This window comes from Xenia sp. Carnegie-2017, unplaced genomic scaffold, assembly GCF_021976095.1.
Source record: "Xenia sp. Carnegie-2017 unplaced genomic scaffold, XeniaSp_v1 HiC_scaffold_22, whole genome shotgun sequence".
Classification (NCBI taxonomy): domain Eukaryota; kingdom Metazoa; phylum Cnidaria; class Anthozoa; order Malacalcyonacea; family Xeniidae; genus Xenia; species Xenia sp. Carnegie-2017.
Genome location: NW_025813485.1, coordinates 12,146,527 through 12,171,101, shown reverse-complemented (window position 1 = coordinate 12,171,101; position 24,575 = coordinate 12,146,527). Strand labels below are relative to the sequence as shown.

Sequence of the window (24,575 nt, the reverse complement as noted above, 5' to 3'; positions counted from 1 at the left end):
ATTTCTGTCAGTACTTTGTGACCTGCTTTCATTTGGCTCTTTTATCACTGTCATTTGGAGTAGTTTGATTAAAAGCTTATGGTAAAACAGAAAACAAAACTTAATACCAATTTAAAGAACGATTATCACAATCACTTGTATTCTTTATTTAGTACATCATATATACACTTTAACAAGCTTTGTACCATTAGCCAGATGCAAAATTTTGTTACTCTGTCTTCAAGTCATCTAAACCCTAAGAAAGGTAAATATTCAAAAAGTTGGTTAAAAAAAATGAAAAAAATCCAACAGCTCCAAAGAGTAGATGTCTTCATAAAAGAAGGGCCTTTTAGGTAATATTGCACATGAAAATATAATTTAAAGAAAGAGTATTGTCAAGAGATCACCTTCTGAACATATTCAGACTGTGTGATTCTTTTGTCTCGTCCAGTAAGCATGATATCCAGGACATCAACATTGTATCGCTGTGTCTAAAAACATTAATCCCTATTTAGCACCAACACTTGTGTCAATAATGTTTTACGTGGCCACCATGTTTATAAAAAGAAATGCTATTCCAGGTTGAAGGTTTGAGACAAAACAAATGAAGGATTGACACATCTCACTGAAATGCACCATTCAAGAAACTTATGGGTTTCAAAACCAAATTGCTACACAAGTTTGAATAAATGATATTTACACAACTTTTCCTTCCTAAATGTCATTCAACCAAGGCCATTTCACTTGGATGTCAAAAATCATATGCAAAACATGAAAATTATCAAAATGTATTTTTCAATAACAATAATTAAAATAGCAGTAGGGAAAACTCAACATAAGGCATTAAAGTTATAGCTTATGAATTAGAACAAGTTTCACGGCGATTTGCTTGGCAACACCGCATCCAACAGAATTGTGATGAAACCAACAAGTTGCTCGAAATAAACTAGTAAGGTCACGTTCACCTTCACAACTTATGGTATCCGATTTACGAAATCCTAGCTAGTAAGTATCCTTTTATAAACGCGTATTTTCTTATTTTTATGACAAGTCCTTCATAGCTGTTATTGATCATTTTCTGTAAAGACTAGAAATTTGTGATAAAATATTTTCAGCTACTAAGAGGATAGACAGATTGTTTTAAGTTGGTAGTATAGTATAGTCACCTTTCCAAAAATCACCCGGTCAACTGTCTTCATAGCTAAGCCAGAAGCTACAACACATCCGCAGATGATAGCAAACCCCGGCAAAATCTCGTACCACATAACAAAAAAGGGAAAGTGTGAACCCTTGCTCCCAAAATTGCCTCAAAAACAACCACAAGCAATGCAAACATCCGAGGCACTTTTCAGTTTTAGATATACTTCATGTAAGAATAACAAAAACGTTTTAAGGAGGAAGGCGACAAAATGGTTCTCCATCTGTAGAATTGTAATCAGGACCAATTAACCAGTAAAAAGCAAAATTTAATTTCGTGAGCACTGAATGTGTTTCAACGCAGTTTTCGAAGTATTGAATTCATGCCAACCGATAGCAATTCTTATAAGATAAAAAATCGCCTAAAGTCCATCTATGGCATGCCTGCATAATCTGTCCAATATGTACAAATAAAAGTATTACGAATGAGAAACATACATTGAAAATATATATAGACAGTGAAACCGTTTTCAAATTTCTTCCATCTGCGCAGAAAACTTTTGAATGACCGTTCATAACATATATTCAAACATAACATTTTTCTTGCTTGATTGTTTAAGTAGATTAACCCTAGTTTCCTTGAGACACTTAAGCTCCGCATTGCGTTTATTCGCCGGAAACCGCCGGGCGCGAGAGCTTAAGAGAGACATGTTTGACAGGCCATTCCCGCAGGTAAACACTGATTCTTAGGCATTCATTTGATGTTACCAGTTATAACCAGTGCACTCTTAATCGCACGACGATTTCGTCCTGAAGTTTTTTGCTCCTGACCATTAAGCCAAACGTTTAATATTTCTACAAGTTTGTTCTTTTTGAACCTCGCTGCTTCGTCAATTATCGTTCGCGTGAATTCTCGCCTCTTTTCTAAACTTCCTTGCACCTGCTCGAGATGGCCGATGATTGGATCTGGATCTAAAAACAAATGGCTAGCACTGATAAAATACTAGAGTAATACATTTCAAATGCACCAAGCTTTACATTAAGAGGAAATAGGTGGCTCAACCTAGAAAGCTACGTAAATCCCAATTGCATGGAGGTCGCACACAAAAATGCAATTACGAAAATAGAAGCCGTAACTAAAATAGAGCTACATCGCTTCGATGGAAGCAATTAAATTTTAGTGCCACAGCTTTAACGTAACGGCCGTTAAAGTATCAAGCGGGCAACGATAGTTGTTGCAGCAAAAAACGATGACAACTAAAGATGAAAATCGATTGCTTACAACTCAGAATACATACAAACGAAGCCTTTTTTCAAAACGACGCAACATAAGAGCATATACTAATTCGCGATAATTGCATCCACATATCAAACCAAAGCTTTGGGATGACAAGAAGAAGACAGTGTATTTGATGAAGATAGTGCCATCATACTATACCTTGACCCAAAGTGCGTATCTGTTTACAAATCATCTGTCGGAGTTTGGTGTTTTTCTCGTACATCTTCCGCAAAGCTATGCTCTTTGAAACTTCTTTTCTACGCAGTCCCACTTTATCGTTTTTGTCGTTTGGCAAATCGTGGTTACTTTGCTTGATTTCTGGCGTGTTAGATAGCGCTTTGGAGTTCGTTGCATTCGGCCCCAAACACGCGTTTCGTAATATTGACGATATATCCTTTGAAGATTCCAGTTTATCCTTGGACATCCCAGCTTGTCCTGCAGTCGTGAACGCACTGCTCGCTTGACCATGCTGCTTGTTATGATGAAGCTGTTGTAGTTTACGAAGTTGTGGATTTACGCTCGGCTTCGATTGCTTACGTTGCTCATTCGAGCCCTCACCCTCCTGAAGCTTCCGTTTCTTTCCTGGTACAGGTGCTTTCACATTGTGGCTGGAAGGTTTCTCGCCAGTGATTACGGGTGGTTGTCCAAAATTCGAAAGTGGAGGCGTAATTGGTGGCAATGGTTGGTGAACATTTTCTTGCATCGGTTGAGGTTGGGTCGGTCGTTTTGAATTATTAGGATTCACATCGGGTTTCCGACGTCGGTCGCGTGGTGACGGAGACCGAATGTCACGACGCTTGCGAGAAGATCCGCCTCCCGCTACGGCTTCGTTCACTACATCTGCCTCATCGACCATCATGGGCTGAAATAAATACAACGTAGTTTCAGTTCCCAAGGACAGCCAGATCAACAGTAACTTTAACAAAATGATTTGATACAAAATTGCTAGCAGTTTTTTTAACAACACTGTCATCATTTCTAAAGCGAAAAATAAATTTGAAAAACGTCAAGAACCTGATCCTTTGCCAATTTGAATGGATTGCCGAACATGTGAGCTCTGTTCATACCAGGATCCAATTCACGCAAAGGACTTGTTTGCTTCAAGTAGTCCTGATAATTGCCCATCTGGCTGATTGCTATACTGTGCCTAGAATCTAATGAAAATAAAATTTCGTGGTTGTCACAACACGGCAAGAGCAAAGCATGTAACATATGGTATAAAAACCGAATGCATGCCAACATGCATTCTAAGTTTTTCCCATCTTTATAGTTATAAAAGAAATTCCCTTGCCCATCCCCAACGGCCATTTCTCAACTATATTCCAGTCCTTTTTCAGGAATTCAAAAGAACGTTAGGCTGTGCTTCAGTCGAAAACATTTAACTGAATTGTTGATATGATAAAAGTAACGGAGTTTCCCTAATTTCTATCACACCTTGATGCACTCCAAACAAACGCGAATTTTATAGTTATGGCCCCTTACGAGTATTTCTCAAAATATAATTATAACACAAGACACACGGACAGGGAAAATGGCACACTCTCCCAGCACCATTTCAATGACTTGAAATACCGTTGTTTTCGTATAATTTACATTTACTTGCATTGAATGACGAGAAGTCTGGAAAGCATTCTCCACTAATGATTACAACAAAACAAATTTTGAGAAACTGATCCAAAGGCAAAGTATAAGGAATAATTAGATTACATATAGTACTTAAGAAGTCGAGCGTTCCTTTTGGTCAAAAACTGGCTGTCGTCATGGTAACCACATACGTAATACAATATGCGGTAAAAAAATTTCAATAGAGTGCTAATATTGTTTATTGCCTACACTGTGCCTGGGATCCGAAATTGAGTTTTTAATCTTTTTGATCGCCTTACCTTGATCTTGAAGTCTTGTTGCTGTGGGTGCCGTATGAAAAAAATTGATTCGCATTCGAGCAAGTTGATCCAACAGCTCAGAACGTTTGATGTCAAACGGATTCTTGTATTGATGCATCTTCGGTAGCTACACATGGAAGATAAATGTAGAAAAACTCGTCAAAAACTTTGAAAGTCACAAAATGTTCGGAAAAAATTTCCGCATTATTGACCTAACGCATACCACGATATTAAAAAAATTTTCTTTGGAGAACTCGAAATTTGAACGGTTCATTATTTTCCTTCAAAAGCGTTTAACACGTATTGTTTTACTCTACCTCTTTAAAGTCAGGAAGGTTTGTCACATTGGCAATTTCTGGAATTGTACTAGAAAAGAGAAATAATGTTCGCATTAATGAAATATTGGGGGCATTTGATTAAAAGAGAGGTTTATTCTATGGCTACCTCGGCTGAGAGCTCGGAATGTTGTGGAAAACTTCGTGAAAGTCTCGCTTCTGTAGACTGTTAGGTGATAATGGACTATTATTGATCCTTGAATGATAAATCGACTAGTTAATAGAAATCGTTCATTTTGCATTCGTCGACAATATGCTTTCAGTAAGGATTGAATTACTGGGATGGGGGGAAAGGAGTGTCAATTTCCTTAAAAATATTAATGTAAAAAGCAATTACGATAAGCAAAGGCAATTGTGATCTGTGTTTGATAGAGCACATTTCTTTCAATATCTCCCGGTCATGGCATGAGAGTAATCGAATTTAACAAAAATTTCAGACATAGCATAGCTACACCACGAGAGTAGCAACCAAAACTAATCTATATTAGAGCACCCCCTCCCCTAAATAATCATCTTGGATTTATCTCTGTTTTCGGTAACATCTTACTGGGAAACAGGTCTTCCAAACTCCCCAGGAGCCTTCTTTCCGATGCCAGACAAGACTTTATCTGCTTCAACCTTGGCCTTAAACAATTCATTGAAGTTAGCTAACAGCAAAACAGATAACGACACGTTAACAACTAATTTAAGATGGCTACCTGTTGTTTTAATTTCTTCAGATAGCTTTGAATACTGTTACTCAAAGAAGATGAGCTTTCAACGTGATCGGGTATAAGCAGATTTACATTCGCACCCATTCGACGGAGAGCCGTTCTAAGTGGCTAGATGAAAAGAAACGACCATGAACAAAAGATGCAAAAAAAGCAATACCAACCAGAACTTGTTTATTAATATAATAGCGAAAGTATAAATACTTATATAAATGTAAAAAACACGCTGAACACAGCTATAGCTACTTCTTACCACGATATAGTAGCTTGGTAGATCGCTGAGATATTTGTCGAAAAGCTGTCTCCACTTTGGAGTGGGACTTAATTTAAGCACTTTAAACAGCTCATCTGTAAAAAATGATTGCAGTTAACACATTAAAAAACTTTGCAAAATGAATATGGTGAAAAAAATAAACAAATTTTCAACATTAATCTATTTCTCAATCATTAGGAGCATCTTAGGCACACACACAATTGTGTAAACAAATTGATCTCAAGTCACATGGAGCATAAGTTATGGTACCATTCATCGTTACAACACGCGCTCCAGCGTAAGGATATGCTAGCATTTCAGTAACGATTTTAATCCATTGCCTCGGATACAAACAGGTGCAATCTTACAAAGGGCTTACACTTGTATTTTTACCATATAAAGATTTTGGAAGTAATCTTTTATAATGAATGAAAGGAAACAACATTTTTTGAGAGCAAGTACAGTGCGACAACATAAAGATTTATTGCGGGAAGACATCCACCTTCTTAACAACTTCGCAACGTAAAGTCGTTAAGAAATTTAATTTATTGTGAAAGACTTCACCTACAATAATTCAAATTAATCATCAAATTGAAAAAAGACCTAAGTACGTAGCAGTTTGTATCATCTCAGTGGCATTACTGGCATATCTTGAGAACATTTAAATCGCAGATTAAGTAAAGCGTGGGGTTACAAATACTTTTGCATTCAACATCAAGAAAACCTGTCGAGTTCTAGAATATACTTTAGTAAGAATTGCTTGTCTCGCAAAAGCTGTCACAGGATGATGAAAAAATACATGCGCTGACCGCAAATCGGCGGAAACAAGAATTAAACTTGTCATAAAACACGAACATACATTTCTCAACATTCCATGCTCGTACAACCACTGTAAAAGATTTGAGGTTTCAAAAAACAACAAGGAGCAAACGGAACATAAATTGGATGAAAAAATACGACCGGTTGAGTGGTGTAGGTTAGATTTCATACTAACCGAGAAGAGGAATAAGAATGGGATAGTTATACGGCATCACAAATAAATTGACTGCTTGAAAATTCACGCTTGCTTTGAGGTAACCAAAGGGATATCCCAATTCGCTGTTCTTTCCACTTCCTGACACGTAAGTCTATGAATGAAAGACTTGTTAAAAGCAAAGAAATCAGCATGACTACCATCATCGGTAGTAGCGTGGACTGCTCCCAAATTTGTTCAAATGAAATTTTCAGAGCACACGTAAGCAATAATTCTTTGCAAATTTATTGATTTTAAAGACACTGAGCTACGAAATATTTGCATACGTAGCATGCCCAAACTTGCGGGCTAGCTCCGGCAAGAGGGTGGGCTCAAATTTGTTGATGGTTGGTCTAGCAGTTAGTGTACATTTATACCTGCCAACAATGAGTTGGTTTAACATTTTCCAAGATGTATTGAGTCAATGGCGACCGTTCCAATTCATATTTATCAAACGGCAGAAGATCCATCACCATTGGTTCGGAATTTACACAAGAAAACAGAACCGTGGGATCGGCATCTCGAGGTTCCTTCAATGTATCGCAGAGAAACATTAGCAAATGAATTTATGTAGTATTATATAACACATGTACATTGGCACACAGTTTTATTGATTGTTGTAACCGCGAGAAATGTGTCTAACATCAGCAAAACAGATTAAGCGCATCATTGTTTTCTACAATTGACGATTATCAGCAGTCAAACTCAACTACAATGTTGATGCCATCTTAATGTATCGTGATTATCAAACCCAACCCACAGTATAGCTTTCATCTTAGCAAAATTTTATTCGTGTGTTTTGGCGAAGCAGGTCAACTAGTGTGTGTTGACGTATAAGAGAGTAGTAGTTTGTTGTTGGTTTGTCGTTGAGGTTTGCCGTTGAGAAAATAATTTAATTGAATTTAGCATCACGCTTTGCATTTGTATTATACAATTCGCATTGTCCCGAGCTTAATTTCATGTTTCGTTAACAGTTTGTCAATGAAAAAGACATATTTATGTTGTATACTCGAATAAAAATACGCAATTGAGCTATAAAAGTCACTTGGTTGCATTAAAAGTACTAAAAAGCCTGCCGTAACTCTCCTTCCGAAAGAAGGGTCTCTTGCAGTTCAAATCTGAACCAAAAACCGCAAAGCCACGATCACGTGACTATTTGCAGTTTGCCGGTAACGCAAAACTAAAACTCACCTAACCAGTTATTGCAATGTTTCAGAATGTTTTAGCTGAAACAAACGTTACATTGTTTTAGTACTGTTGCCGATGATAAGAAGACGCGGTTCAGCTGATTAATAATCAACGGTCGTAAAGTATGGGCTCTCAACAAGTGTGTCGGCATTCGGCTTTTTAAACATCGGCTAACAAGCCTCCTTGGATATAGACTAATTGTATAAACCGCAATAATAACTTCGCCTTTTAATGAATGATCAATCAACCAAAAACAACACTTACTAACTGAGACATGGAATGTTCGGGCCAAAATGATTCGGGAATTGGCCAATGGCCAACAGGAGTATTGACTTTAGGATTTGTCTTGATGTATATCAACCTCCTGCAACTGTACCATAAATTATTCAGCACAGTGGGTGGTAGAGGAGAAGATGTATTGCGTGATGCTTGCTGTTCATCACGTGATTGTCCTGCATCATCATTTGTCGGCTGCCTGCAGAAAATGGCATGTTGTTACAGCCATAACGAACAAGATTGAAAGAAAGAAAAGCATTTTCTAAACTCACCCAGACATGTCGCTAGGTGGCTTTGATACATTGGCATGATTCTTTGGCTTGCCTTCACCTTCCATGTCGGAATTCACCGTTGAAGAGTTGGCTGTAGGTTGGCAGTTGTATATGTTTTTATTAGATTTTTTTATTGTCTAGTTTCCTTGCTGGGTTGAATTGAATAACTCACCTTCAGCAGGTTTATCGGGACCTCCAATCTTTTCAAAATTTATAACAACTCCCATTTGAAATTTCTGCACAAGAGCATCAACGACGTTTGACAAAGACTTTGGAGTGGTGATTATATAAGATCGTCCTAGAGATGAAAAATATTTTAACAAGATGGTCAAAATAAAAGAAAACAATGTTTCAATTATCATAGCAGTCCATGAGACAGAAGGACTAATTTGTTTCAGACGATTTACAAAAAAATATACATGCTTCATGTGGAGTACTAAAAATCGTTTCCAATGTATTTCAAGAATCCTCCAAAATGAAAATACTTTCCCAAACTCAGTCATGTGTAGTGAACTTAAGAATTAACAATTTTGTACTTAAACTGACCTCCAGTAGCATCACACATTGGTGTAATCAAATATTCATTAGTCACATCCGCATTGACCCCAGCAGTTCTATCAAACCCATTTGGACTTCCAGGAAATTTTAATATCAATGAGAACAACCGCTGATCCCATCGAAATGGTTCTTTAGTAAGCTCACTTCCTGGGGCACGAGGTTCAAGTGGAAGTTCCAACTAAAAATACAAAAATAGCTTGGGTAACATGGTATTGTGGTAACAATTTTGAACAATTTTCTTGTAGACATAAAGTTTGTCTATTTGCGTGGTGATTACTGTTCAAAAACATGTTTAAAGTACCGTTTGATGAACACGATCAATCGACGAAAGTTTTCCACCATCCGTAATGCATATCACCATTGCTGGGTCTAGATAAAAGGGATTTCTACCCTATGCAACAAAATCAAATAATGCAGAGATTGTAAATACAATTAAAAATCTTAGAGAGTTTTCAAGTAAAATAAATACACAACAATATTTGGGCTATGATTTCATAAAAACTTTCATTGTAATTAAAAGAAAATAAAGTCTAACCATGCCATAGTTGTCAATACCAGACTGCAATCGATAGAGATTAAGCAAGTCAAATGCTTGCTTCATAGCAGAGCCGAGATTTGTCAATCCAGTTGCTTGAAGGTTTTTCAATTCATTCATGAATGTCGCAAGATTTTCTTTCCACCCAGCCTGAACAAAAAATGCTAAACCATCATGTCTACGCCACATTCAAAATTTACCAACAGGCTACCAACATACATTGACAGTTCCACTGCCTCAGCTATCTTAAAGAATATTTTTGTGAAAAAAAACCAGCACAAGACACGTCTCTGCTTAAAAAATCAGCTTCTTATGCCCCCCAAGTACTTTTGGAATGATACTAGTTATTCACAATAACAATAATGCTGCCTGTAATTTTTTAGGGTCTTGCAAACCAAATGTTGCCTCCTCCATAATTCATAAAATTGGACAACTGCGCCATCCTTCAAACATTGGCAAAGTTTACCCCTCTCCCCCCCCCCCTACAAAATGCCTAGTATTACACACAAATGCTTCAATCATAAAATTTCATGAACCCTATAAAGTAAAAGTTATTAAACTTTCTTCTTATACAAAAACGTCTATTTGAGGAATTTTACGGGAAATTTATGCAGATTATCAGAAAATGTACAAAATATAAATTTTGGCCGGCCATCTGTCATCGAATCGACATCCTATAGCCTGATTGCAGGTTTTTGTTACAAATACAATTGTTTGCGCATTCACCAGGCATCAGTTTACCTTAATGGCGCCGATTTCATCGGACGTCATCAACATATATCGATCTGTACGGCTTCCTTGGTCCCTTTGCCTCAGCTACATAATAGGAAAAACCCCTCTGATTGAATAATTTGTAATTATTACGTGCATTTAAGAAAAATTTCCAAACTAACCTTTATAAACGTCTCAACAGCACCTTTACCGATGTCGATGAGTGTAGTTCCTAAGAATGTCCTCTGAGACATAGACGCCGAAGTATCAACGAGAAAAAGTATTATACCCATACTTTAGTGCGGGCTTTTAGCTTTCATTCTAGACCTTAATCAGTACTTATTGAAGTTTTGTTCGGCTAAACTACCTCTGTTATACGGCTCCATTTTCATCGCGACTGTTCGCGATGGCTGCTTTGGGCTCAGCAGTTAAGGCTACATTTTTCCACGACAATTAGGATCACGTGACCTTATTGTGAGAGGCATGATTGGTTATACGATAAAAGAAAGGACGAAAGTCTACCATTGACATGGCAGAAGTGTTCGAGATAAGGAAAAATATTGACGATTCTGTAAGCAGCAAGCCATTGTGAAGTACATGCAGTTTTTAATAATAATGTATGGCATAAACCAAAATCAAAAATTCACGTCCTTGTTATTTATTTTCAAGAAACGCTTCGTCTTTTGTGACGTATGTATGGCGTCGTTAAAGCCTGGTTGACAGTCGTAAAAATCGGCGTTTTCATTTAAAAATCGGAAGTTTAACATTTCCGATATCCCACCAACTAAAATAACAAGTTTCGCAATTATGTTCGATGACGTTGGGGGACATATCGGGGATAGATTGGGATAGCACAAAGTGTGATGCAATGTTCACACTTATCTTACCGTAAAGTCTGTGAAACTCCGAAATCGCTAATAAGATACTTTTGATTTTAAATGCATGTATGAGCGTTAGGTTTCCCACTTTAATTCAAAACAGCATGTATTTATAGATATATATTTTGATATATTTTACAAAGCCAATTGCCAAGTAGCTACTGAATTCGAATTTGAATATAATTTGCATGATACAAGTTGCAAGATGTTTAACGACGGTTGACAGACTTGCATATTCTAAAAATTTATCTGGAGCATGATGTAGAGTTAAATATCAGAAACCGATAACGATTCAATCATACGGTCCGGTACCAGTAAAACAATTGGTCGCGATTCTACAAAACCTTTAGTTTTCAATGGCATTTATATATGAGCCAAACACAAATTTCGAGTAGAGGTAATGCTCTATGAAAGATGCCTGTATGGGAATTTAAATTGTCGAAATAAGACATACAAGGTTCGCTTTGTGGTTTTCCCTCTTTTTTTGCAAACGGTTTTAATGCTTTATATGAACCACCTGCATCGGTAACAACAAATGCATTTAAACCCCAGCGCAAAAGTACATAGATATTTTGTAAAGAATGTACAAAAAATACTGTTGTATAAGGAGTTGACGTACGCAAGCAATACATGCTCATGTTTCGAACTCGATGTTGACGATTGATTGCCATTTGATCAACGCCATAACAGCTCACGAACGTGGACATGAGATATGTAAAACAGGTTTTACGTTCTACGCATGACATGTGAGATTTGAAAGATGCATATCGACGAAGGGCTTTCCGAAGCAAATTAGGAGAAGATGACGGGCTGAAGGCTGAAAATCTGAAAACGTGAATATGCTTCGGGGATTCCGGGGGGGGGGATTGGGCACGTTAAATGTCCCTTACAAAGTTTGTAAATTATTCTGGCAGCTTCAGCGTGTGAAACTACTTCGAATGGATGTTCCATAATTAGGTAAATAACCAGTGGAGTGAATAATTGATTAATTTACAATAAAAATTCTTTGCCTACACTCATGATGTCTTAACATCTCCAACAATCAATCAGACGATGTAACCTAAATACATCTTCATCCGCTTGCGTGTCCATCTCAGCAAGTGAACTATCAGATTCGCTATCACATGCGAGACAAGCGCTCTCGTACTCAAGGTCATCGGAGAAGAAGTCCATAATATCCGGCTGCTCGACATTTTCTGACATTTTTTTCTTTGTTTTAAATATTCTTCTTTGCTGCAAAGCTAAATTGCTTGCGGATACGTCCAACGACACGAGGTCAGGATAGTTCGACCCGTGCGGTGTATAATTCAAAGCCTCTGAGGCCTTTTCTGCGATATCTATTCGAAGCTTCTCAGATTTTGTCAGCTCTTCTTTAATGGCGGAGGTTGCATCGAACTTTGCCCTGTTCAAATTTGCTATTTTCTTAGTCACCATTGAAGTTGAATTCATCACAGGTTGGCTGCAACAGCTACATAATACGTGAAAAATACCAAAACTCCTGAAGCAAATCGTGTAATTTTTGTTCTAAAGTTGATATCGCTCAGGGGGGGATCAATGCTCATTTGACAGGAGGGGTGCAGATTTTCCGGGGGTGTGTGCATCATTGTCCTAGCTAAAGGTGCAAGGGCTTTGGGCTATTGTGGATTCATAGGCTTACAGATGAGTAAACCTTGCAAAGTAAAAGAGTTATTAGCTTTTAAACAATATCTTATAAATTTAAATAAATTATAAATCTGTACAGCTGCGCACCCAGGTGCAATCACCTTGTACCAAACTATATAGTTGTTCTACGGGTGGAGGCATTACACATAATTAAATACTGTTATGATAAAATATATTTACAAGTCAAAAGTTGAATTTAAAAGTTAATAAGGTTGAGCTTGAAATTTTGATTTAAAGGTATTAACTATTACCATATTTTTGTACATACAATCTCAATGTCTCAACTTAACAGTCATGTACTAAGAAAAAATTAAGTGATGTCACTTTGTTTAATAAAAACGTCAGGTGTCATAGCAAAAATAAATTTCTTGTGAACATGTGAATTTCTTCACTTTTTCTTGTGCCAATCCTAAATGGTCTGGAAATTTCCCAAAATATTCACATTGACAGGTTGTACGTACATACCAAACTTAAATTAGAACTTACTATAATCTGACTTTTACAACAAACAAACAACATTTGTATACCGGCCAGTATTAATCCCCGCTAGGGGGGTTGACCGGTCCATGAATTTTTCCACGCCAAACGTCTCTATCTCTCGCCATATCTCTCGTTATACCCATCGCCTTCATATCACTGTTCACAGTATCCATCCATCTCTTTCTCGGTCTAACTCGTTTGCGGACTCCATCAACATTCATATGCAACTTTCTACGAATTTCAGCACTTTTTTCCCTCCTTTCCACATGCCCAAACCACCTCAAACGCTGGCGCCTTACCCAATTCTCGATACACTCCACACCAACTCTTTCTCTAATCTCTTCACTTCGAATCCTATCCATCAACGTTACACCACACATCATCCTAAGCATTCTCCTTTCCGTCGACGCCAATCTTCTCAGGTCCTCTGCTTTCGGCGCCCAACACTCTGCTCCATATCCCAAAACACTTCTAACACATGCCTTATACAATTCTCCCTTCTGCTTCAACGAAGTCGACTTTCCGCACAACATTCCCGACAACTCTCTAAAACTCCACCACGCTGCTTGAACTCTGTTCCTCACCGCTTGCTCGCACCCTCCACCATCATTTAGCACATCGCCCAGATATTTAAACTCCGATACACCTTCCAAACTCACGTCACCCAGTTCAAACCGTTCAATCGCGACTCGCCCACCACTTCGACACGTCCCGCACTCAAAATCAGTTACTCTTGTCAATGCACCACGGACACCTGAACATCTTCCATGAACCCACTTACTGCATTTCCCACACATTATCGAATTCACTCCAACTCTTTTCCCACACACACCACATGGCCATTTATCGCTGTCCTTCACCTCCACCTGCCTCGAGCATCTCATGCCCTTCGTCTTTGCCTCATTCACTTTCAGTCCCTTGACTTCTATTGCCGTTTTCCATTCTCGGTACCATTCCATGACTTTCTGCTTCGACTCCGCCACCAAGACAATATCATCTGCATACAACAAACACCAGCATCCTTCTTTTCTTCTCACTTCCTCTGTCAGTACATCCATCACACAAGCAAACAGTAACGGCGACAAGACTGAACCTTGATGAACACCAACTTTTACGTCAAAAACACCAGAGTTAACACCTTCCTCCGTAACCACCGTCTCTACACCTTCATAAGTCTCCATAACTGCCCGAACCATATTCTCTGTCACACCTTTCTTACGCAGCGCATACTCGATCACCTTTCGCGGAACTCTATCAAACGCCTTCTCCAAATCTACAAACACCATATACAATTCTCTGTCCTTCTCCAAAAATTTCTCCTGCAGCTGCCTCAACACAAAACACGCATCCGTCGTTCCTCTCCCCGGTATGAATCCATACTGCTCTTCCCCATCCGAACAACTTCCTCAACCTTCTTTCAAACACTCTCTACTATCTTCAACGCATGCTCCATCAGCTTAATAGTCCTGTAATTCCCACATACCGTCGCTGCTCCTTTTCCTTTGTACAGCGGGACCACTAGACTCTTTCTCCATGTACTCGGCATCTTTGAGCCCTCAAAACCTCGTTCGCTACATTACACAACTCTCTCACGCATAGTTCATTGTCCAACATTTCGCTACCCACTTCACTCGGTCCCGTCGCCTTTCCTTTCTTCATCTTGCGCAGAGCCGCCGCCACCTCATCAACAGTCACTATTTCCCACGGCCCCAAAACTTCATCCGCTTCAACTTCTCCATTCCATTCATTCTCTACATTCATCAAACGGTCACAGTACGCCCTCCACACTTCTAACCTGTCTTCCAATAACACCTTCAACTCCCCATCGGTTCTGCACGCCGGAGCACCAAAATATCGTTCCTCTCCTTCTGTCCTTCTAGCCGTTCTAAACAACGCTTTTCGTCCATTCTCCTGCATTTTTACGAGAAGCTCTTTCTGATGCCTTTCTATCGCTTTAGCCACCTCCTTTCGCGCCTTTTTCTTGAACCAGATGTAATCGATCCTATCTGCTTCAGTCCGCGACTTTCTCCACCTTTTAAATGCCAGCTTCTTCTCGCCAATCACTTCGCTGACTCGTTGATCCCACCACCATGCCTGTTCTTCTACTACACCGCCTTTACTTGTAAAACATACCTTCTCCGCTGCCGTTAAAACACCCTTCATCCATCGCTCCTCCACCGTCTCACCTCAACATTCAATGTCGTAATTTCGTCACGGAAACACTTCCCTTCATTCCGTAATCCGCTTAACCCTTCTCTCCCCACCTTCCTGATTCTCCAGTCCATGACCTTGTGCTGGTCAGACATTCTTCTCCTGCAATCACTTTTGCATCCTTTACGTTTTTCCTCTCTTCTTCATTCACCAGTATATAATCCACCACCGTCCTACTGTCACCAGATTCATACGTCACAAGCTTGTTTTCTTCCTTTATAAACCACGTATTCACTACCACCATCCCACAACTCGCTGCTAACTCCAATATCGCCTCGCCTTCAGCATTCATATCACCAACTCCAAAACCTCCATGCGCACAGTATCCTTTTCTTACGCTTCCCACATGACCGTTCCAATCACCAAGCATCACACATCGCCCTCTAATGTCTGCTCTCACTGCATACACGCTGTCGTAGAACTTTTCCTTCTCCTCCGCACTTCGTCCAACCTGCGGAGCATACACCACAACGAAACTCACAACTTCGGCCTCAATAACTACATCAACTCTCAGGACTCTGTCCGAAACTCTCTTCACTGCTACAACCGACTTCGCCCAATCCTCTCTTATCACAAAGCCGACACCATTCGTGCCACTTCCGTTTCCCTTCCAAAACCACTTAAATCTCGCTCCATTATCTTCACCCTTTATGACTCTCGTACCTTCACCTTTAAACCTTACCTCCTGAAACCCACACACATCAACTTTCCTTCTCTTCAACATGTCCGCCACTTCTGCACTCCTTCCCTTCATTGTCCCAACGTTCACTGTGCCTACCCGAAGGGTGACACTTCCACCAACATTCGATCCGGAGATTCTTCGCACCCCCTGCCCACTAAAGGGCTGCCGGGGACTGGGGGCCATATCTTCTTTTCCAAAGTTCATGAATTTTGTTGGAGCAAAAGTTTTACGGTAGGATGCCCTTCCTTACACCAACCCCTTTTAGTCGTCTTTTACAACACGCAGAGGATACGTTGGCGCAATTCTAAGCCGACAACCACACGGCAATCTGACTTTTAAAGTTATCAAAATCAAAAAAAAGGGTTTTGAGCATTAAAACTGGAAAATAGTCATTTCAAAAGACGCACAAACTTTTCCATTCATCAGAGTAATGTCAAATAGCTAACTATTTATTGCTTAAAAAAATTTACAGATAAGCAAATTAGTGCACTGTGCACAAACTAGATGAAATAGGAAATGTTCACAAGTGCTAAGCATGTACAAATATATGTATTTTGTGTTTGAACAAATAAATGGTTAGAAAGTCAACCAACTTATGGGAACTGTTTGTGTAAGAAAGTTATGGCATTGAAACATCACAATTGAGATGAACAATCATAAGTTTTAACAAAATTCACTAATTCAACTTAACAATCTGATGATGTGACTGAATTTTTTTTAGAAATGGAAAGTAGCTAAATCTGCATGGATAAATGGAAGTGGTTTTGTTATATCAGCAAAACTCATGAGCTTTCAAGCTTTGATGTTTTTTTGTAATGCAGAAAATGTCTTGCCATTGTTCAAAAGTTGAAATCCTGTTTATATAATGATTATAGGGCACAATTGTCCTTTGTTCAATAAATGAAACATAACTTTATGACTATGTTATCGAAGTCGTTTAAGTCCTCTTAGCCAGTCTGGAAAGTATGTAGTTTTTCAACGAGATCTCAGGTGTGCACAATGAAATTATTGGTGTGCTTGTGTAAAAATCAAATATGTGCTTGAAAAATACTGCAATTTTGTCATTGTTCATTTGAAAGTTTACTCAAAGTATTTGTTACTCCAATAAATAATGTCACCTAACAGCATGAGACCATATTTTAATTTAGTTTTAATGACCAACTTGGTCTACTCTCTCTCTCTTTCTCTCTCTGTTGATAAATTGATAAATATGCTTCGTGTGCAAAGTTAATATGAGAAAAAAATCTGCGATATGCAAAAAGTATACTTTCCTGACAGGCCTCTTAGTGGACTCAGTTGCCTTGATCGTCACTACAATGTAAGCTGATATGACAGAGCTCTAAACAGACAACTGAAACGACTAAATTGAAGCGACTCAAACGACTCGAGGGAATATTTGAGGACCAGCTAAGAAATGTGTGAGCTTTCCACCAGACACATGCTTATTTGCATGGTGAATGGGAGAGTATGGAAGAAGAGTGAGAAATCAAACGCCAGCAGGCTTACAAAATCATCAATTTTTTCACAAACCTTTCTATTGTTTCAACAGACTTTGAAAAACTAGTCTTTTTCCTTGCTTCACACACTTCATTAACATCTTTACGATCCTTTTTCTCGGGAGTCACATTCAATTGTGCATTGATTTCAGGACTTTGTAATGGCGCTCGAAATTGTATAGGTTTTGGTAGCCTTCGATGTGGAACATGCTCAACCTCCATTATTTACTCTTGCACATTGCCATTGCCAAACATGCTAAAACTCTACCACAGAAAAACAATTTTGTGAATAAATAAATAAATAAAAGTACAATTTTTACTTGGTAGCTCGAAGTAAAGGCTGCGCATGTGTTAGAATATCGCAAACAAATAAAAAATAGGTACGAGGGTACGTACATGTGGTAGTTGGTAGGACTATCATTCTGAGTCTTGCGGTAAAATGTTTTACTTTTAAAAACGATAAAGTAATGACTTAGCAGTTCAGTTTTTATTCAAATTTGCATTAATAACGATATCATTGATTTTAATTATTAAAAAACAAAATTGCACTCTCAAGTTACTTTTTAGTTATTTTTGAAACTTTAAACAAATTGTGTGCCACATCCCCCGCCCTCTAAGTTAAGGATACTCAAACATTGTGTCTTAAAATCAATACAACCCATACATGCACCTGTATTTCAATCTTTATATGCATACAATATGGGTTGGCAGAGTAGAGAAGGAAATATATGTGTAAGGCTCTCCTCTTTTAGTGGAAAAACAATTTATTGGGTAAAAGTCAGCGTCCCATATAAAGAGCATGTTCTTTTGATCGTCTCCCCCTTCCCCATTTACAGGACACTTTGCAGTCTCTACATTTTTTATTTCATGTCATGTAAAGCAAACACAATAGATCGAATCTTTGTTTCCGAAAGTTAGTCTTAAATCAGGAATGTGTGATTATAACAAGCTTATAATCACACATTCCTCGTTGTCTCTATAGCTTTGTGTTTATGTGATCCTATCTTGGAGTGGGGACCGTGGGTTTATCTTTTGAGAAGGAATTTCATCACAAGTTTAAGTTTTCAAAATTAATCTTGCTTAATTTTCTCATCCTTGAAAATCTTGTCAGACATACCTGTCCTTTGTACTGTTCATAACATTATCAATGTTTTCCTTATATTTAACCACGAATACTCTGCCTACAACATGTACATGATAGATTAGAACGCTAATAAAAAAACGGAAAGATGTATCTCTATATAAAATTGCAAACACGCTCAGTTGTTCTGTTTATCTTATCCTAACCTGTTCTTCATCATTGAAAGTGATTGTTTCAACTAACAGGTAAAGCAGTGCCCGTCAAAACACGATAAAACATGAATATTAATGAAATCTCTTACCAGTCGTGCTGTCAACCAGTCTTTTATTTGGGAACGGATATTTGACAAATCATTTGAAAGACGATGAACAACGAGTAGCAAAATAGAGGAGTGATACAATGTTGACAATGTGAAGTGAAAAGCAGTGATCACATAAAAATCAAACGTCGAAAATTTTATTATTCCCTTGTCGAATGTTTAAATCACGCCATGCATGTTGCATGATGAGAATTTTTAACGATAAGCAATTGGATGCAAAGTAGAGAGATTCAGACAAAGGGCAATCTTTCCGAAACTTTTCTGAATAGTATCAAAACCTCGGACTTTTTCAAAAGACTAAGATGTCAACAGTATTGTTAGTGCTGGTGCTAAGCATCGTAAATATCTATGATTCGCAAAGTATTGGAACTAGGACACAGAAAAAGCTAACAGAAAAAATAGCGTCGGATTTTCTGCGTTATTATGAAATTCGCGCGACGAACATGTCAAAAACAACAACTGAAATGTCATGGCGGTACGAGACAGACTTAACCGAAGAGAACCTTCGTAATTCAGTAACGGCATCGACCAAAGCCACGTTGTTTTTTATAGAAGGCAGCAAAAATGCGACTAGCATATTAGATAATGCTAATTTATCGGAAGACGTGACGCGACAACTAATGCTCATCAGTAGAAGTGCATCGCCGAAAGCTGAAGCCAAACTTCGACTCCTTAACGAACTTCAAGCAAAGATGACCAGTATCTATAGCAGGGGAAAAGTGTACTATATAGATTCATTAAGCAAAAAAACAAAATATTTGGAACTGGAGCCTGGCTTGATCAACATAATGGCAATTTCTCGAGATTACGAGAAGCTGTTGTTCGCATGGGAGGGTTGGCGTAATGCAGTAGGGCCCAAAATAAAACCGCTTTATGAAGAATTTGTGAAAATTGTCAATCTAGGAGCCCGCGAGCATGGCTGGGTTGATTACGGTTATTTTGAGCGTTCGCATTATGAGCTCGGTTCTAGTTTTAGGCCAACTTTAGACAAGGCTTGGGCACAAATAAGGCCATTGTATGAAGAATTACATGCTTACGTTCGATACAAACTGAGTCTTAATTATGAAGACATATCTGTAAATAAGCCCATACCAGCTCACATCTTAGGGGACATGTGGGGACAACACTGGGATCACGTATTTGATCTCGTAAATCCCTTTCCGAATACAAACACATTTAATGTGACTAAAAACTTGCAAGCTCAAAGCTATACCGCGGAGAAAATGTTTAGATTGGCCCAGTCATTCTATGTTTCACTCGGTCTAGAGCCCATGCCCCTTTCTTTCTGGAATAAGTCTCTTTTGGAGAAACCAAAGAAAAAAAGGTTGTATGCCATGCATCCGCTTGGGACTTTTCTGAAGGTGAAGTGAGGTAAGGTAACAATTAATTATTTCAGCTCTTCAGTATTTTCTAACGTCCAGTAGCGTGGCTATAACCCATTTCAGGGTTCCAACTTCAGTTGGAAAAATATTTCTGTGTGGACCAACTGTGGCAAAAATAGATTTCTAAATAGTTCATCGCGGATAATTTTTTAAAATTTACATAGCAGGACTAAACTTTGTTAAGAGACTTAGAGACTTCACAGGACTAAGCTTCGTTACAATGCCATTTGTCAGTCTAATTCTTATAAATAATACAGATGCTATGTTAATATTAGTAAGTATAGACGATCATGGCAAAGCGGACCTTTATAATGTGTGATCTATTTTGAAACACTATAGAATAAAGATGTGCACAAAAGTTAGCCACACTGATCTCATCGTCATCCATCACGAAATGGGACACTGTGCCTACTTTCTTGCGTACAAAGACAAGCCATTCGCGTATCGTAGTGGAGCCAATCCAGGATTTCATGAAGCTGTGGGTGACACTATATCTCTCTCAGTAGAAAACCCAACACATTTGAAGGAGATTGGCTTACTGGATAAGGCCGAAGACACATATAGTGAGTGTATGCGCATTTTATTGAAAAGAACACTGCTGCTCAATGTTTTTATACGGTTCGCTAACACTTCCGAAAGCATGTTTAATAATTAATTAAGCCATTATATAAATTGCAAAAATTTTACAGCAAGAAATCATTGCCAATTTCTGAGTCATTGCCCTTATTTATACGTTGGTTTAACTTTGTATGTATTTGTCGAATTCAGTGACGTATTACTTATTTGGAGTAGTTGTTTTTTACAAAGGGACAGTGTTGATCCTGTAAAGTTAGGTGTAAAAATTAAAACGTACATCTACGTAATTTGATAAAAATAGAACGTTTTATTGTGAACTTGGATAGAAATAAATGAATCTCTTCGTAACCATATAAATGAAAATTCATCGTTTTTGATTTTAGACAGCTCAATAAGCTTCCTTTTTCGTCAAGCTTTACAACGTGTGGCGTTCGTCCCCTTTGCTTTCTTAGTTGATCAATGGCGCTGGCGGGTCTTCTCCGGAAATATTACGGCACAGTCCTACAATTCTGAATGGTGGAAATTGAGAACACATTACCAGGGTGTCGCACCTCCTCTACCACGTGACGAGACGAACTTTGATCCCGGAGCCAAATTTCACATTGCCACAAACTCTCCGTACATCAGGTATTTGCTTTGTTGATAACTTTTGAGGACAGGCAAAAATATTCCAAGAACCTTGATGTGAGAGTAGAATGTAATATTGAGGACGTACATTGTTGTAAACTTCATTTAAATTTTTCAGCTATTTTATCAGTCATATACTGCAGTTTCAATTCCATCGAGCCCTCTGTAAGATTGCAAAATCTAAACAACCACTGTACAAATGCTCCATTTATAAGTCAAAGGAAGCCGGGAAGAAATTCAGGTATGAGGCCCGCTTCAAACGTCGCATTTTACATGAGCCGAATGCATTAAAGACAACAACAGAAAATAAGAAAAAATTTCTCATTATCTTTTGTTTCAAATGCATTCGGCTCGCGTATAATGCGAGGTTTGAAACAGGCCTAAGGTGTAGGGAGATCGATGATTGAGGGAAGTGATTGTTTTTATATATGTTGATATGCATGTCATAATCCACAGCAAAAAAGGCATTTCAAAAAAAATTAATACGACATATTATGCGTACATAAGTATAAACGTCATCAATTAGGAACGTTTCACATAGAAACTTCAGAAATTACAACTTTATGTTTTCAAAATAAAGCCCAGACTAAAATAAACTCAATATTTTTTAATGTTTCAAACATCTACCTATTAAACTAGACTGTTGGAATTTTGCAGAGAGCTGTTAGCAGCAGGCTCTAGCGGCCCCTGGTCACAAACTCTCTACAAGATGACTGGGGAAAGAGAACTTCGCGCTGACGCTATGTTAGAATACTTCGAGCCGTTAATCACATGGTTGAAAACCGAAAGACAGAAGGTGAAATATCCAATAGGATGGTCAAATACTAAAGGGTTCACTGGGAAAGAACGTGATAAAACACCAACAAAAGAGTCAGACAAACCAATTTTCATAAAAAATTCGTCCGATGTGGAACTTTCATATGTGCGCGCTATTAAAAAAGAAACCACTCTACAGAAAACGGAGAACTTAAACCAAAGTAATGCTGGTCCATTTAAAGAAACGAATGCTTCATCATCACATACTTTAAAGGAAAAGATTAATACTACGAAACTGAAACAATACAGGCTATTCAACAGCGTGAACGTTCTAGAGCCTTTAGGTCAAACAAAATCTTCAATTCTAACACGACCAGTTTTTGTGCCTTTTGTCGGAAATAATCCATTGACATTAGACAAAACAAACGATAGAAACAGAATTTCAAAGGCACCTTGATAGTTTGGATTATTTTTGGCAAGAATTGAGCTTCATTAAAGTTGTGATAAGAAATGCAAAATTGTAGGTAACCTGCTTCCATAAGATACAACAGTAAATAATTGGCAATGATTCTGCAAAGATTTTCAATCAAATTAGCAAAACAAAAAGCTTGAATTGTGAGAATTTTTTGATTTCAAATAATACAACGTAGCTAATATTGTCAACTTCAATCTTCGCATGATGTGGTGTTGTTTTGCTTACTTGTCTATAATCATTGGAAAACGTTGTTGATCTTTTAAAACCGTTTTCCAAACGCTGATACCAAACTCAATTTTTCAATAATTTATTCTCTTCTTCTCTGTAAGTTTTGACGTAGTACGGAAAACTGATCGCTAATATCAGCACAATTTAAGAAAAAATTGCGCCAATTTTACTGTTCTTCTTTCAGACAAAATACGCGAAAATAAACCAATTATTGAACCAATTAGTGGGTAAGTAATTGGGCAAGTAGGTGCAATGTGCGATAGTGCCAAAGTGAAAGTAGAACTGATCGTGTTAAACACAGCAGTTTGACTGTATTAAGGTTTAGTAAAATTTTGAGGCAAAAAAAGTCAAAATCACTTTGGATGGCTAAATATTCCTCCCTCCCCCCAGGCAAACAGACTTTAATTTTTGAATTCGTTTCCTTTGAAATACAAAGTTCGACATGACGTCATAATGCAATATTTGCTTCCGAGAATTTCAATAGTTATACACATTTTTCTCAGTGTTATGTATATAAGTCAAAAGGTGCAAACACAGAAGATCACGTTGCCTTGAATCGAGTTCAGTATCTGCGTTAGAAAGAAAGTTTAAAAATACGAAAAATGTCGTTTGGGGAATCTGGAGAAGAAGACAAAACGACAATACAATATGCCTATATCGATGTAAATTCGTCGGATTGTTCGGTAGATCTTATGGGTCCTATTTCAATAATACGGCGGGCATTCAGTAGATTTTACTCATCAGAGTATACTATCGATGAAAAACAATTTGGCAACGTTATGAGGATAACCCTGTCACTGCAATCCAAAGTAAAACGTGATCTTCCACTTTTGAAAGCAGCAGCACTCGAAGAAATCGCCATGTTTGGATTTCGAATTGCGCATAATTCAAACATTGAAATGGATTCGATCAAGCTTTCAAGAAGAGTTTATAAAAAATATAAAGACTAAGAGGTTCTTTGAACAACGATAAAAATATCATAAAATAAAAACATTTAAAAACCGAATACATGTCTCTTATACGTAATCATGTGTATTATTTATGCATGAAATTACACTGAATAAAACAGGGCAGAACGGTAAAGAATAATTCACATCACTATCATCTAAGTCAATTTTTTTATCACAATGTGTGCCTTCGAGTAACTCTTCCTATACTGTAGTTCTTGCATAATATTATTTCTATATAACACGCTTTTTATATGCACATGAAAAACATGTGACTTGGACGAGATTTGAACTCGCACCTTCGCCGCGGTTGGGTTGGCTCTATACGTTTGCAATCCATCGGAGGAAACCTTTACAACGAGCGCATCTCTTATCATACTTTATTTTCCTGAGCCGCACGGCTTCATGTGTAAAGAAATAAATGCTACTCAAGACATCTAATCTGTGCTTTATGCAGATCCACTCGTATTATTAGTTCATTTTGAAATCAAATGTCATCATGAACTACAGCATATGAATATATGAATATAACACTTCTCCCCACCCCCTCCCCCCCACAATTGATCAATCTTCACCAGGCGCGCATGCAGGATCAGCTAGGATAGTGGAAGTCGCTCTTTATTTATTTTATATTGAATTACATATAG

The 24,575-nt window shown here is 38.0% G+C and overlaps 3 protein-coding genes across 3 annotated transcripts; 1 reads left to right on the top strand and 2 right to left on the bottom strand.

The window, feature by feature from the left end:
- Positions 1 to 110: 110 nt before the first annotated feature.
- LOC124445988 (integrator complex subunit 6-like) lies at positions 111 to 10,555 on the bottom strand. The gene is made up of 21 exons (XM_046996775.1): positions 10,311 to 10,555; positions 10,159 to 10,233; positions 9,418 to 9,567; positions 9,184 to 9,273; positions 8,871 to 9,060; positions 8,497 to 8,622; positions 8,325 to 8,415; positions 8,041 to 8,251; positions 6,966 to 7,118; positions 6,571 to 6,703; positions 5,577 to 5,671; positions 5,312 to 5,434; positions 5,161 to 5,237; positions 4,723 to 4,809; positions 4,596 to 4,644; positions 4,279 to 4,405; positions 3,410 to 3,549; positions 2,555 to 3,257; positions 1,146 to 2,088; positions 387 to 470; positions 111 to 235 (listed from the first exon to the last, which is right to left on the bottom strand). The coding sequence occupies exons 1-19, from the start codon at positions 10,419 to 10,421 to the stop codon at positions 1,871 to 1,873; spliced, it is 2,949 nt and encodes a 982-aa protein (XP_046852731.1). The 5' UTR covers positions 10,422 to 10,555; the 3' UTR covers positions 111 to 235; positions 387 to 470; positions 1,146 to 1,870.
- A 1,420-nt stretch (positions 10,556 to 11,975) lies between these two features.
- Positions 11,976 to 18,726, bottom strand: LOC124446539 (protein phosphatase 1 regulatory subunit 35-like). Its single transcript, XM_046997382.1, has 3 exons — positions 18,655 to 18,726; positions 17,572 to 17,801; positions 11,976 to 12,474 (listed from the first exon to the last, which is right to left on the bottom strand). Exons 2-3 carry the CDS (start codon positions 17,757 to 17,759, stop codon positions 12,033 to 12,035), a joined length of 630 nt encoding a protein of 209 aa, XP_046853338.1. The 5' UTR covers positions 17,760 to 17,801; positions 18,655 to 18,726; the 3' UTR covers positions 11,976 to 12,032.
- A 209-nt stretch (positions 18,727 to 18,935) lies between these two features.
- LOC124446969 (angiotensin-converting enzyme-like) lies at positions 18,936 to 22,884 on the top strand. Its single transcript, XM_046997864.1, is given in 6 exon segments — positions 18,936 to 20,257; positions 20,260 to 20,308; positions 20,659 to 20,882; positions 21,279 to 21,522; positions 21,641 to 21,763; positions 22,180 to 22,884. Coding segments are annotated over 6 exon segments (2,214 nt in total). The 5' UTR covers positions 18,936 to 19,239; the 3' UTR covers positions 22,736 to 22,884.
- Positions 22,885 to 24,575: the final 1,691 nt, after the last annotated feature.

What these genes read in the sequence shown, in the direction of transcription:
- LOC124446539 (XM_046997382.1), bottom strand. Translation starts at nt 17,759, where the DNA reads ATGGAGGTTGAGCATGTTCCACATCGAAGGCTACCAAAACCTATACAA. An exon ending in TCTGTTGAAACAATAGAAAG is followed by an intron (nt 12,475 to 17,571) that starts GTTTGTGAAAAA and finishes CGTATTATGTAG; the next exon opens with CTGTTGCAGCCAACCTGTGA.
- LOC124445988 (XM_046996775.1), bottom strand. Translation starts at nt 10,421, where the DNA reads ATGGGTATAATACTTTTTCTCGTTGATACTTCGGCGTCTATGTCTCAG. An exon ending in GTATTGACAACTATGGCATG is followed by an intron (nt 9,274 to 9,417) that starts GTTAGACTTTAT and finishes TTTGTTGCATAG; the next exon opens with GGTAGAAATCCCTTTTATCT. An exon ending in GATACGCACTTTGGGTCAAG is followed by an intron (nt 2,089 to 2,554) that starts GTATAGTATGAT and finishes ATTTGTTTTTAG; the next exon opens with ATCCAGATCCAATCATCGGC.